This window comes from Hyaena hyaena, unplaced genomic scaffold, assembly GCF_003009895.1.
Source record: "Hyaena hyaena isolate Hyena2069 unplaced genomic scaffold, ASM300989v1 scaffold_46, whole genome shotgun sequence".
NCBI classification, from domain to species: domain Eukaryota; kingdom Metazoa; phylum Chordata; class Mammalia; order Carnivora; family Hyaenidae; genus Hyaena; species Hyaena hyaena.
In genome coordinates, this window is record NW_024080678.1 from 3,919,077 (window position 1) to 3,933,426 (window position 14,350).

Below are 14,350 nucleotides of genomic sequence, written 5' to 3' on the forward strand. Positions count from 1 at the left end.
TAAGCTCTGTGGTATCCACACTATAAAGTTAGAATGTGAATTCCTGAATAGGGCACATTTGATTCTTTTCTTGGTTCTTTTAAGGTTTTAGTAGAAGTGATGTCTGCTTTCTATAAGCTGACCTCAAGTCCTTTGCTGCTAAAATGATTTAATGGCTTGCTCTGAAATTAGCTACTGAAGTCACAAAATCTTTGTTCACGGAGTATAAAAGCAGTAGGCAGACATTCACTCTTCTAGTCAGAATTTACCATCCTTTACTCATGTAATACCCTGCTCTCAATATGAAGAGGAATGTACACAGTGCCACAGCAAACACAAGTCGGGGCACTGAACTGTGCTACTGTCTTATGGGAAAAATGCCAGTGTGCTGGGGACACTGTCGCCCCTCCTGCTCCCCGCTTCAAACCAGTCTCCTGTGGTTTCCCTACCCAGAGAGGAAGAGAAAATAGTCACCATAACAACACTGATGTGAGGTTTCATAAAATGGATTGTTTTCAGTTGAACAATCACTTGCCACCTTTATAACCTCAAACAGTATAGTTTAAGACTTAACTTTCTAGGTTTTAGGATCTTAATACTGAAATTCTGAGGTTAGTTTTATCTTGCTCTAAGGCTGAATCTTAAGATGCTTTAAGTACACTAATTGTGACAGATACTGTGTTGGGTAATTTTATGGTATGATTTTGTTCCACCTTGTCTTTGTTCCCCTTCCCCATCTTCCCTGCCCTCCAATTCTATGACTGTATGTCTTTCAGTTAGGTGACAAGAATTATTTAAATATCTCTGTAGAGCATCACTGAGCGTTTCATATTATATAAGGCCATTATGTGAACTGACTGCAGTTATGGACCTGGAGATGAAGGGATTAAGACATAAAAAGGTATGAGCAAATGAATATATACATAAAAGCTGAAATATATTTCAAAACTTTTGCTTGTCGAATCGTTGCTACATTTGGTCAACATCAACAGTACTACGTCACTTAACAAAAAAAAAGAGCCACTTAATTTTCCCTGAGCTATATGAAACTTAACTTCAATCTCTTAAGAAGTGTACATCAAATTTCACTCAAAGTATTAAAGAAGGGGCTATAAAGGCAAATGCCACAGTGGCCAGGCATGTAAGGTGAACGACAAGGATATATTATTAAACCAGAAGAGCTTATGCCTGGTATGATGGGGACCACAGACACCCCACTCCATCAGCCAGATGCCATGTGACAATGCAGCCTTAACGTTATTAAAAATTATTTAAAAATAGTTAGAAATTCAAATTTCCATTTGAAATATCTGGATTCTAAATGTTGGCAAGTAATTATGTAAATCAGAAAATAACACAAAACTAAGCCAATGAATGCAACATCAGGTAAGCCAAGCAGAACCTTCTTGTGGGCTAAATCTAGTCTATGGGTGGACAATTTTGCAACCTCTAGGAAAGGGATCAGAGTTTTTAGGAAAAGGCTTTTCTGAGCTCAGAGCAGGAAAGAAGAGGTTACATGCAAATAAGGCTAGAAATGTCTTTCCAGGAATAACTCCCCAGAGTACCTGCCCCCTCAAAACAATGAAGTCTTCTGTAGAGTCTCAATATATGGCGACAATTACAATGGGACTTGAAGCAACAAAACAAAACCTTGACAAAGAATAAAAGTCTCTTATGCTGAAGAAATTATACAGTTGCTGCCAGTTACTGCTGAGAGAAATATAGTCAAGAAGGAGAGATCCCTGAGTTGTTTAGTACAATGATTTTAAGCTTCTGGATGTGATTATGAACCAGTATTGGGTATTAAGAGTATAAGGAGGTATCCTAGAGTTCTGCCCACTTTGGTCATCCCCTCCTCCTGCCCTCCACCTAGCAGCCCTTTAAAAATACCTCTTTGGACTCCTAGGCTCCTATCTACCCAGCCTGAAGGCCACTGGTTTAAAATGAGCCAAATGCTACCAGGTATACATCTTTCAGTTGATGTTTGGAATGATGTACAAAGCACATTAGTCACTTATACCACCTGTACAGGCACGGGGCCTCTATGCTCAGAGGCACAAAAGAAACAGGTATAAAAGTTAGAATTTAGGAATTTTTCTCTTTGATTCAGGACAAACGTTTATCTGAAAACTTTTAACGAACATGGCTAGACTTATAGTGTGTGTGGCATGTAACTTGATTCTTTAAGTATATTTCTGCTAATTGCAGAAAGCCATTTCCAGTCCATTAAACACACTTATTTTGACACAAAAAAGATTGTTGTGAAATTAACTGTCTCCTATAGCCTGAATGTAAGCTCCACACAATTCTTGGTTTCAGATTCCACTAACGGATTACAGGTTACCTTGGTGCATCAATCAGAATCCACTTACATTTCTGACAGCGAGACTAGGGCCAAGTAGATAAAGGGTAATTCCTCTGCTTCTGCTAAAACTAGGAACTGTTGTGAATAAATGTATCATAAGAAAAGCAGACTGTGATCTTGGGAACACTGATTGGTGAAGGGTCATCAGACTGTAGCAGGGAAAGTAATCCTTTCAGATGCTGACTTATTTATAAGCTTGACTAGATTGTTAGGGAAAAAGTTCTTTGAATTCTGTAGATCACTCCCCAGAGCACGAGTCGTCTTGCTTGTAAAGTACTTTGTTCACCACCACTTCCACAAGGACCACTGAATAAGTATTTTAAATTAACAAACATCCCACTACAGCGTTTCACCTGAAAGAGGGAAGATGTAAGAAAAAAACAGATGCAAATCTATCTGAAGGGGAAAGATGTAATGCTATGTGAGAAACATATACTTATACTTGAAATGATCAATGTTTAAGAAACATAACAAGATTTCACAATGGTGACTATTCTTACCACACTGACACACCACTCCTATAAGTACTATAGGCCAGGTCCAAAGGCTGAAGAAGATTCCAAAGGGGGATGTAAGGTCTAAGTATAGACTCTTCCTTGCCAGAACAATATTCCTGATGAATATGGATGCAAAAATCCTCAACAAGATACTAGCAAATCAAATTCAACAGCATATAAAAAGAATTATCCACCATGATGAAGTGGGATTCATTCCTGGGTTACAGGGCTGGTTCAATATTTGCAAATCAACCAATGTGATACATCACATTAACAAAAGAAAAGAACCATATGATCCTGTCGATAGATGCAGAAAAAGCATTTGACAAAATACAGCATCCTTTCTTAATAAAAACCCTTGAGAAAGTCGGGATAGAAGGAACTTACTCAAACATCATAAAAGCCATTTATGAGAAGCCCACAACTAATATCATCCTCAATGGAGAAAAACTCAGATCTTTCCCCCTGAGATCAGGAACACGACAGGGATGTCCACTCTCACCACTGCTGTTTAACATAGTGCTGGAAGTCCTAGCCTCAGCAATCAGACAACAAAAGGAAATAAAAGGCATCTGAATTGGCAGAGATAAAGTCAAACTTTTACTTTTCGCAGACGACATGATACTCTACATGGAAAACTTGACAGACTCCACCAAAAGTCTGCTAGCACTGATACATGAACTCAGCAAAGTCGCAGGGTACAAAATCAACGTACAGAAATCAGTTGCATTTTTATACACCAATACTGAAGCAACAGAAGGAGAAATCAAGAAACTTATCTCATTCACAATTGCACCAAAAACCATAAAATACCTAGGAATAAACCTAACCAAAGATGTAAAAGATCTTTATGCTGAAAACTATAGAAAACATATGAAGGAAACTGAAGAAGGCACAACGAAATGGAAAAACATTCCATGCCAATGGATTGGAAGAATAAATATTGTTAAAATGTCAATACTACCCAAAGCAATCTACACAATAACAATACCAAACATCATGGTCTTTGATTTAAACAAAAGGTGCTCTCCTGAAATCTACTATCACTTTCACAATCTAACACATTTCTATTTCCTATACTATTAGGAGAGATCCAGTGTTCTTGTATAAGCAATAAGAAATAAGCAATTTCTTATTATAGTAGTGTTCTGGTGCTTGTGAGATATGTGATCATTACTATAATAGAGTCATTTACCAAACAAAATCAACAATGCACACTGAAATATAATGACATCATTCATCCATGAGTATTCAAGAGTTTCTATCTTAGTTGTCCATATAAGTTGGGACACAATGAATGCTTAATGTAATTTCTACCTTCATTTAAAAGTATGAGACTTCTCAAGTGGTATATTTAATGTCTCAAATGGAGAGAGAGAAATATTAAACTGATATGGAAGTATAGTTTACAGAATGGAAAAATCAGAGCTAGCTAGCAAGACTAATTTAGAATGATGACTTCTATGATTAGGGAAAGATTAAAGTATAATTCCTCTGTCTAAGCTTCCATTACTTGATAGAGATGCCAAATTTATAGCATCTAAATGGTAACAGTCTTAAGAATGTATTGGTTAGAGTCACTGCTAGTTTTTCTTCCCCCAAAGCCTTTTTTTCCTAGGACATACTCTACAAGATCCTGCTGCTGAGACTGAAAGCTCTGGAGATACTAGAAGTAATAATGCTATGTACTCAGGCCTGATTTGCCAAGGAATATAGGCCATATTCATCTTCTCTGATTAGAAAATGATCTTTGCTGTTACCTTCTGATAACCTACTACTTTCATGTTAATATCCTTTAAAAAAAAAAAAGCCTAATTTTGCAGATAATGATTTTCTATCCTTTATCAACTACCACATGACCCCCATTACATTCTAGAGACTGTCAGTAGAAAACCTAGTATGTCAGTATCATTGATAGTACCACAAGGGATGGACATACCCTTTTAATGTTCATTAACGGAAACCAGAAAATTGAGCTCAAGTAACTCCTAATAAATGGAACTACGAAATTTACCTGGGACGGCGTTAAGGGGGGGAATGAAAAGGATGGGGAGGAAACAGAAGGAAGTAGAGTTGTTTTGTTTTGGGTTAAGAGAATTAGTGTCTTAGATTTCTAAGCATTGATTCAGGAAAGACTTTATGATAGAGTCTCTGATTTGCCTATTCAGTGCAATATGTCTGTTAAAGATGATTACCTAAGTGTTTGATTAAAATTTACCATAGAGCTAGACTTCTTTTGTTAGTGATGTACCATTTTATTGATTCATAATGGCTTTTTTGCAAGAGGCAAGATCAGAATTTATGAAACCTATGTTTCGATTTCTGAGAAAGACTGAAGCATCAAATAATCAGCTTAAATCCTTTGTCTTGGTTGTACCTCATACAATCTCAACCTATGGAAAGGAGAGCAAAAGGTAGGTATATGATGGTCTAAAACTACCATCTCTCCAAATACTTAGGAGAGGATAATGAACAATGCAGCAGAACATTTCTTGCAATATTATCCCTCTTCAGTCATTTGAAGTCACTCTCTAAGCTACTAGCTATGAAATTGCCTCTAAAAACACTATTAAATGGAAAGCTTCCAAATCCACAAAAGAAAACAAACATTTGGAAAATGAAAGACAAAGGAAGTGAAAGGTAAATAACCAATCAAAGGCACAGACATAGGTGAAAAGAAACTTGATACTATACTTTGGTTTTGCATTTTTGTATTCTTCAGTGTCTGTGTCCTCGTCCTCTGAGTACCAATTATCTCCTCTTCCTCCAGCCAAGAGGCCCCTGGCCGCCAACAGTCCTGCAGCATTCCCATAGCCAGTGTATTTCAGCAGGCTATCCACTGCAAAAACAGAACAGGTTTTTAGACAGGAAACCTTGGGTGCTCACTGTCATTACTGACTACCAGTACAGGGAAATTGGAGATCTATATGGCAGTAAACCTTAAAATTGAGAGGTTTTCAAAGTGTGGTAGTGGTTATACTAAACTACCAATAAATTTTCCTTTTTTCAGGTATCAGAAATTCAAGTGGAGGGGTGCCTGGGTGGCAGTCAGTTAAGCGTCCGACTTCAGGTCAGGTCATGATCTCACAGGTCGTGGGTTTGAGCCCCGCATCGGGCTCTGTGCTGACAGCTAGCTCAGAGCCTGGAGCTTGTCTTTGGATTCTGTCTCCCTCTCTCTCTGACCCTCCCCTGCTCATGCTGTCTCTCTCTCAAAAATAAATAAAAACATAAAAAAAAATTCAAGTGGAGCTGTTTGGAATATACTTTATGGCAGGAATGGAGCCTCTGTGACCATAGGGCCATTGGTAAGAGTGGTGTTTTAATTTTCTGGTCACAAATCTTATTTCTTTATCCAGTTTTGGAGAAATGATTATTAGAAACTGGAGTTACTGATAGCCAGATTGGAATTTTACCAATTCAGTCACTATCTAAAATCTTTCTTACACCCTTTTTGGGAATTGTAGGAAATAATGAAACTTAGGAATATTTGCAAATAGGATAGGTTAGTTTACTACTTAAAAAAAAAAAGTCAGCAATAATATATAAGTACATGAGACCCGCTGAGAAGGTAGGCCCAGGAGTTAGACTGGCTGGATTTTAGTAATGGCTCTACCACTTACTAGCTGGTTGACTTGGGTAAGTTATTTTACAGTTCTGTATCCCACTTTTTCTCATCTCAAGAATTGGAATAATAATATCTAGTCCACTGATTAATACAGGCAAAGTGCTTAGAAAAGTATCTGGCACAAAGTAAATACTCCTGCTTTTTCCCTGAGAATATTAGGTAAAATGAGCATTTTAGGCTTATCTTAACAACAGCAACAGCTCAATGAACCATCTGGTACAGGCCACTATTACCCTGTTATCAGTGCAAGGTGATATCTCTAAGACAAGTGGACATATAAAACTTTTGCAGGGGAACCCTGAACTGTAAGGTTTTGTTTTGGAGGATTCCTAAGAACCCTTAAGGAAGATACAAAGCAATCTTTAGCAGCTTTATTTAAGAGTACTTTCATCAGGTACAGTTTCAAGGTGAGCACCAAAATATTCAATCTAAAGATAAAAATTTTATTTAAGGCTTTCAATAAAATGTCATCCTAAAGACAACTGTAGGAAACAAACCAAACACTATCTTATTCATGTATTAAGCTTTAGTAAAACCTACATCTGAAATACTATTGTAATTCAGACCACTTACCTCAAAAAAGACAAAATAAAGCTGAGAAGATTCAGAGGAGGACAATTAAAATGACTTTGGGACCTGAAAGGGGCAGTGGATAGGCAAAAAGGTGGGTAAGGAAAGGGGACATATATGATCAAGGATGAAATCATTAAAGGCATGGATAGGATGAATAATCCAGCGTAGAGTTGTTCATTAAATTTTCAAATACTTCAACTAGAGGGTACCTTTCCTGACACTGAAAATAGGTAGTCTGGGGACAAATGAAAGTCCTACTTTCAAAGGATATAGCAAACTGGTGAAATTTGTGTAAAAGGAGACATGGATTAATAATATAAGTAGATTAAAGTTTGCACTATTTTCTTTCAGCCATTTTCTACCTTAAAACCTATTGGTAACTGTTGTCTCCTTGGTAATAATTCTCAATGGGTGCTAGATAGAATCATATTTGAATTTAATGAGGGATCACGGAGGTATAATTTGAGAGCTCTTGGAATAAATCTGAATATGCTCCCTTTGCTAACAGTGCCTCTGCAAGACCGGAATGGTTTGGATAAATTAATGAATTCTTAATGAACTTTTAGGGATGTGCATATCCAGTGTATACAAGTATTCTGAATATTCATAGAGGTCAGACATTAGTAACATGGTCAGACACAAAGTCAGTGAGGCGAAGGGTTATAAATCTAAATCCACATGGCACTGATACTCTCATTGTAAGTGTTTTTGATAAGCCTTACTTTTTAACAGATAAAGGTGTTTGGTAGTTCCAGAAAAAATATTCACTGAAATTGTGAAAGTCTAAATCGAGAAATGAATGTACTTAAATAACAATAAAAACATAAAATATAAATAACAACCTACAAAGGCTAAACATTAAAATAGTTTAAGAATGCAGAGTTTATGAAAGGCCAAAATAGGTTAAAAAGTAAACAGAACACTACATAATCTGCAGAAAATCCTCCTGGAAGCTAGTTAATAGTAAAAAATCCCTAGCACTTTTATGAAAATAATGCTTACTGTTCATTCACCGGAACAAACATGTATCAACTCTGTGACAGTTTGGGTTACAAAAGCTATTAAAAGACTTGCTTTGCCTTCAGAACAGATAAAGTTATAGACGATAGTTTCAAAATTGAACTTTTGTTAATAGGATAAACTATTCAAAAAATAAAAGTTGGGGAAGGGACACAACAAATGGACTACAAAATCTTCACAGTGAGAAATTTTTTTTTGTAAAGTTCTGATTGATATTATTTCATAGAGTGTTTTCTAACTACTTTTTAGCTATTTTCAAATAACACCGTACAATATCCTATTCAGTACTGGGAAAGTAGTAAAAAGAAAATAGACTGAACTTGGATGTTAAAGTGAGCTGTGGGGCACCTGCGTGGCTCAGTTGGTTAAGCAACTGGCTCTTGACTTTGGCTCAGGTCATGATCTCACAGTTCATTTCATGAATTCGAGCCCTGCATTTGGCTCTCTGTGGTCAGCACACATCTTATGTCTTCACATCCTATGTCTCCCTCTCTCTCTGCCCCTCCCCTGCTTGCACTCTGGCTCTCAAAAATAAATATTAAAAAAAATAATAAAGTGAGATGCTAAGGCAAAGAAAAGGTTTTCCGAGTGGCCCTTGAATATAAAAAAGAAACATAAAAATATTTATTTTTTAAGGGGTGCCTGGGTGGCTTAGTCAGTTGAGCATCTGACTATTCATTTCAGCTCATGATCTCATGATACATGAATTTGAGTCCTGAGTTGGGCTCTGCGCTGACAGCGTGGAGCCTGCTTGGGATTCTCTCTCTCTCTCTCTCTCTCTCTCTCTCTCTCTCTGCCTCTGCCCCACTCGCACCTTATCTCTCTCTCTCAAAATAAACATTAAAAAATATGGTTTTTTTTTTTTTTATCCTAGTAGTCAACCATGCAGTTAGGTAAAAGTGCTGCAGAAATGAGACAAACCAGGATTCAGTCAGAAAGTTGCAAAAAATATTTCACCTCTATTTTATCAAGATGCTAGAGGTACTATGAACAAAAGAAAGCAACCACAGTAGCACACTGCAGTCAGAATTGTGCTGGTATTACTGCACAACGTGGATTTTACCACACTCTGTCATGAAAACAAAAAAGAGGTTTTCGTCTTTAGCAAGGAGAAAGAATGGCAGAGCCAGATTCTACCCAGAGACCATTCCCCTTTCTGTTATATAGACAAGGCTTAATACTCCTTTTCCTTCCAAATATTGCAACTTTTAGAAATCCTTAACAGATTCCTCTAACTAATCTCCCTGTTTCCAATCTCATGTCCCCTATTCCTTGTTCCATACAACTGCCTCATAGATCTGTGTAAAGCAAAAATAAGTTATCACCTCCCTGTATAAAACCTCTAAGATCTGCTTCATTTTCTGGTTCCTGCCTTCTTTTTCCAAACTTATCTCCTATTATTTCTGCACATCATCGATTCTTCATGTCTTTAATTAGTCTTTTTCCTATATATACCAAGGCTGTTTGCCATTTCTCTGCAAAGACTTTCTCTGACCATCTCCACAGTACCCAATCATTCCCTCTTTAGGCTGCCACAGTACCTGGCATATTCCTCACTCACAGTGTACTTAAATTATTCCTTCATATGAAGAAATCCATAAGAGCATATATTCACTACATTGCACTCAGATAGCAGAAATGTTTGCTCTTTTATTACTATCTTTAAGGTACTTCGTTATAACTGGGGATCCAAAAATAAAGATGACATGATCTCTGACCTAAAGAAGCTCATGGCTAGAATGCAAGTTCAACAAATTAAGTTAGAATATAGCAGATGTCAAAAGTACTAAACATAGATGTAAGTAAAAATGGTACAAGGAAGACAATGATTAACTCTGCCTCCATGATCAGACAAGTCTTCACAGAGATGATACTTAAGCTGATCTTCAAGGATAAATAAAGCTCGCCATGCAAATGACATTCCATGCAAAAGGAACAGCATCTGCCAAGTCATGGAGATAATGACAAGAAATGGTACAGTATAATCAGGCAAGAATAAAAATTTTAGCATGAGTAAGCATAAAGTATAAAGCAGTAGTGAATTTAGAATTAGTAGTAAATTTAGAATTCAGAAGCACAAAAGGCAGGTCATGAAGGCATCTAAGAAAATTTGGATTTTTTTTTTTAAATGTTTTATTTATTTCTAGGAGAGAGAGAGACAGCATGAGCAGGGGAGGGTTAGAGAGAGAGGGAGTGACAGACTCTGAAACAGGCTCCAGGCTCTGAGCTGGCAGTCAGCACAGAGCCCGACGCGGGGCTCGAACCCACGAACCGCGAGATCATGACCTGAGCGAAAGTTGGACTCTTAACCGACTAAGCCACCCAGGTGCCCCAGAAAATTTGGATTTTACCAGGTGAAAGGGAGTCGCGGAAAGTTTTACAAGGTGATAGTGATGAGATTATATTTGTATTTTAGAAGAATCCTTTGTTAGCAATATGGAAGACAGACTGAAGAAAACCTGACCAGTAACTGAGGGATGCCAAACTGGCCGAAGCAGAAGCCAAGGTGGAGGATAAGATCACTCAGGAGACAATGTAAAATGAGAACAGGGGTCAGAAAACACTAGGGAACACTGGCAGTTAAATGTGGGCAAAGACAGTTGTCAAGTATGATGGAAAAGAAAGGTCAGAGATGTATGGTAGCAGAGAGATAGAGTGGTCAATAGTGTCAATTACAATGAGAGATGCAGTAAAATAAATGCTAAAAAATATCCACTGCTTTTGAAAACTAGTTATCTTGTGAGCTTACTAAGAATACTTTTCCGTGGAATCTGGGAGATAGGGAAAGGCAGTGGAAAGCCTAATCTGCAACAAGTTGAAGCCTGAGTGGTAGTTAGGATACTAAGAGGAAAAACAGATTAGTCATTCAAGAGGCTAAGATATAAAGGACAATGATGTTGATATGCGTATAGGTTGAGGAAAACACATAGGGACAGTTAACAACAACAACAAGAAGACAGGGAGAGAAAAGATCAGCAGAAAAGGAAGACTTCAGCTACCAGCTAAACAGACACCTGTTCCTCAGAGACTGAAATAAAAGAGACGAAAGTAAGTTCCCAGTTGTAAGGCTTTGTGTTGAGGGTCTTCAAGCCTTATTTATCTCTGTAATTCAGCCCCTACCACAGTACCTAGCACACACTGGTAATTAATGAATGTGTTAACAGGGGGAGGATTGTATTACAATTTTTTTCTTTAATTAAACAGTGTAAAACCTCTCTTTAGGGACCCTGGAGAAAGTACACAATTGGCAGAGCTGGTAATATAAGTTTAGATTTGGGTCAACAAGTTGGTAGGCACCAGCACAGGTTAACCTATAGGCCACTGTCAGCTGAGGATACAGTTTAGCCTGGCACAGACAGGTACTGAATACCCTTGGATGACTCTTTCTGTGCCAAGTCTGCCATGAAATTTTGCCCACTGTATCTTGTCCCATTTCAATCTTCCTTTTTTTTTTTAATTTTTAAAATGTTTTATTTATTTCTGAGAGAGAACAGCATGAGCAGGGGAGGGTCAGAGAGAGAGAGGGAGATACAGAATCTGAAACAGGCTCCAGGCTCTGAGCCAGCTGTCAGCACAGAGCCCAACACGGGGCTCGAACCCACAAACCGTGAGATCATGACCTGAGCCGAAGTCGGATGCTCAACCGACTGAGCCACCCAGGCGCCCCTCAATCGTCCTTCTTAATTTAGTCTCTGTGTTCCTAAACCAATTTGCGGTCTGCTGTTTCCACTTAGTGGTCTGACTTTTAAGCCTTCATCATGGTACTTTCACCTTCAAACTTGGCTGAACATCCTTAAGTGGAAAGTTCAACACTGATGATTTGAAGTTTATCTCATTTTAATATAATTGCATCCAAATCCAACCCAAACTCCAAAATCTGATGACTTACAAGTTGGATGTGGACTACAAACTTTTTCTTTTGGCTAGATGGTTTTAAATTAAATTAGTTAATAGTATTTAAAAACTGTGACTTTTTAATGTAAAAATCCTGGCTTCTCTTGAAAAATCTAGAAGACTGGGTAACATTGGCCATATGTTTCTTCATGATAACAACCAGTTGGAGTTAAGTAGTAGCAATAACTTCTCTTCAATCTTGCACAATCCTCTTGGTTCCCCTACTCCCAACCCACCATCTTCCCAGCAACGAGCTAAGTGTCAGTTTTCATTGACTTTCTTATGTCCAGTCCACTTTTATTACCTGGCACTTGAAAGCATGTGAGTTTGTAACCCTTGATAAGAAAGTAAGTGATATGAGAACAGAGACCCTGTTTATACTTTGTATTCCCTGGCTCTAGTTTAAAAATCGCAAGTAAATGGTTGAAAGGGTAAATTTTTATTCCAAAAGAATATATTCTAAACTTAAAATCAGATTGGAAGGAAAAGAAGATGAGTATATATAGAATTGGTAAAGGTCAAATGAAAATGATACACTTTTGCTAATATGGGTTGGCTTTGGCTCAAAGTTAGGACTATAAACCTCAAATGTAGGGTCCATGAGGGAACAAAGCTAATACTTTCAAATGAAAAGCAATGAACAAATTCATATATAAATGCATTTTGCTAAGACACTAACTCATTAGTAAGGTGATTATATTTAAATATGTAATGTAATTTATGTAGGCATGTAATTATAGAAGAAATAAGCTTTAATTTTGTTTTCCTCTTTAAAATTTTTTTAGAAGTATAAGAAATTCATGCTCACTGTAGAAAAATTATAAAATACACAGAACTAAAAAGTCACGAGCCATCCTACTACCCAGAGGTAGCAATGGATAAGATGTTAATATGTATTTTGATAAACCTCTTTTGATGGATAGATACATATGTATGATTTAGATTTATGTATATATACATAATTATACTTTAAAAAACAGTTCATTTCCGATCTTGGAAAAATTGATTCAATTCAGCTTACATATGCAAGGCACGATACCAATCATTTAATCCCAAGATACTGTATCAATCTTTTTTCAAAGTCATGAAAGAACTGAATTATTTAAAAGAGCATATGTGATAACAGCTGAAGATAATTACTCTAAGTAAAGAAATGTGGCAGAATGGAAAGAGAGGACTCAAATTTGGGCTTTAGCCCTTAGCAACTATATGACCTTGAATAAATTACAGAAACACTCTCAAGTGCCATGCCAAGTTAATTTATTTATGACACTGAAATAGTGTCCTTGTGAGAATTAAATGAGATTATGGCCTAGAATGTTTGGAACATGATACCCCAATATATAATAGCTGTTTATTATCATTATATTTATTAAATTATGTTGCTAATATACCATCTTAACAGGAACCTAAGTGGCTGAATCAGTCAGAAAAAAGTTTCAGAATCCAGTGGATATAACTCAATAGCAAAATCCCTAAATAATTTTATATAAAAAATGGCAAAGAGGCCTCTGGGTGGCTCAGTCAGGTAAGCATCTGACTCTTGGTTTTGGCTCAGATCACGATTTCATGGTTTGTGGGATCAAGCCCTGTATTGGGCTCCATGCTGTGCTGTTAGCATGGAGCCTACCTGGGATTCTCTTTCTCCTCACTCTGTCTTCTCCCACACTTGGCACCCTGTCTCTCTCTCTCTCTCTCTCAAAATAAACTTTAAAAAGATCCTGCTTTAAAAAATGGGTAAAAACCTGAAAAGATATCATACAAATGGCCAACAGGTCTTTTTGTGAAAAAGTGCTCAACTAATCATTAGGAAAATGCAAATCAAAACCACGAGAGATCACCACACATCTGTTAGGATGGCTTTTATCAAAAAGATGAGATGAAAAAAAAAGAGATCATAAATGTAGGCAAGGACATGGCAATAAGGGAATCCTTGTACACCACTGGAAATATAAACTGGTGCCGTTACTAAGGAAAACAGCATGGAGGTGACTCAAAAAATTAAAAACAGCAGTTTTTATGATCCAACAGTCCCACTTTTGGGTATACATCTAAAGCAAACAAAATTACGATCCCCAAGGGATGTCTACACTCCCCTGTTCACTATAGAATTATTCACAATAGCCAACATATGAAAACAAGCCGTGTCCAATGACAGATGAATGGAGAAAGAAGAGGTGGTATATATATATATATATATATATATGTATGTGTATATATATATATTTATTTCAGCCATGATAAAGAATAAAATTCTGCTACTTGTGACAACAAAGATGAACCTAGAGAACATTATGCTAAATGAATAAGCCAGAGAAAGGCAAATACTATATGATTTCACTTTCATGTGGAATCTTAAAAAAAGAAAAAAAAAAAACTAGAAGCAAAGAGTAGAAT

The 14,350-nt window shown here is 37.0% G+C and overlaps 1 protein-coding gene across 5 annotated transcripts in view; it reads right to left on the bottom strand.

Moving 5' to 3' along the window:
• Positions 1–14,350, bottom strand: part of RIC8B (RIC8 guanine nucleotide exchange factor B) — a 100,534-nt gene that overhangs the window by 18,047 nt on the left and 68,137 nt on the right. For all 5 annotated transcript variants that reach the window (XR_005528147.1, XR_005528146.1, XM_039230453.1 and 2 more), the window contains one exon: positions 5,536–5,680. Coding sequence is in view for 3 of the 5 variants with exons in the window: in XM_039230453.1 (XP_039086384.1) it covers positions 5,536–5,680 (145 nt within the window). In the remaining 2 variants the exon portion in view is untranslated. The remainder of the gene's footprint in view (positions 1–5,535; positions 5,681–14,350) is intronic.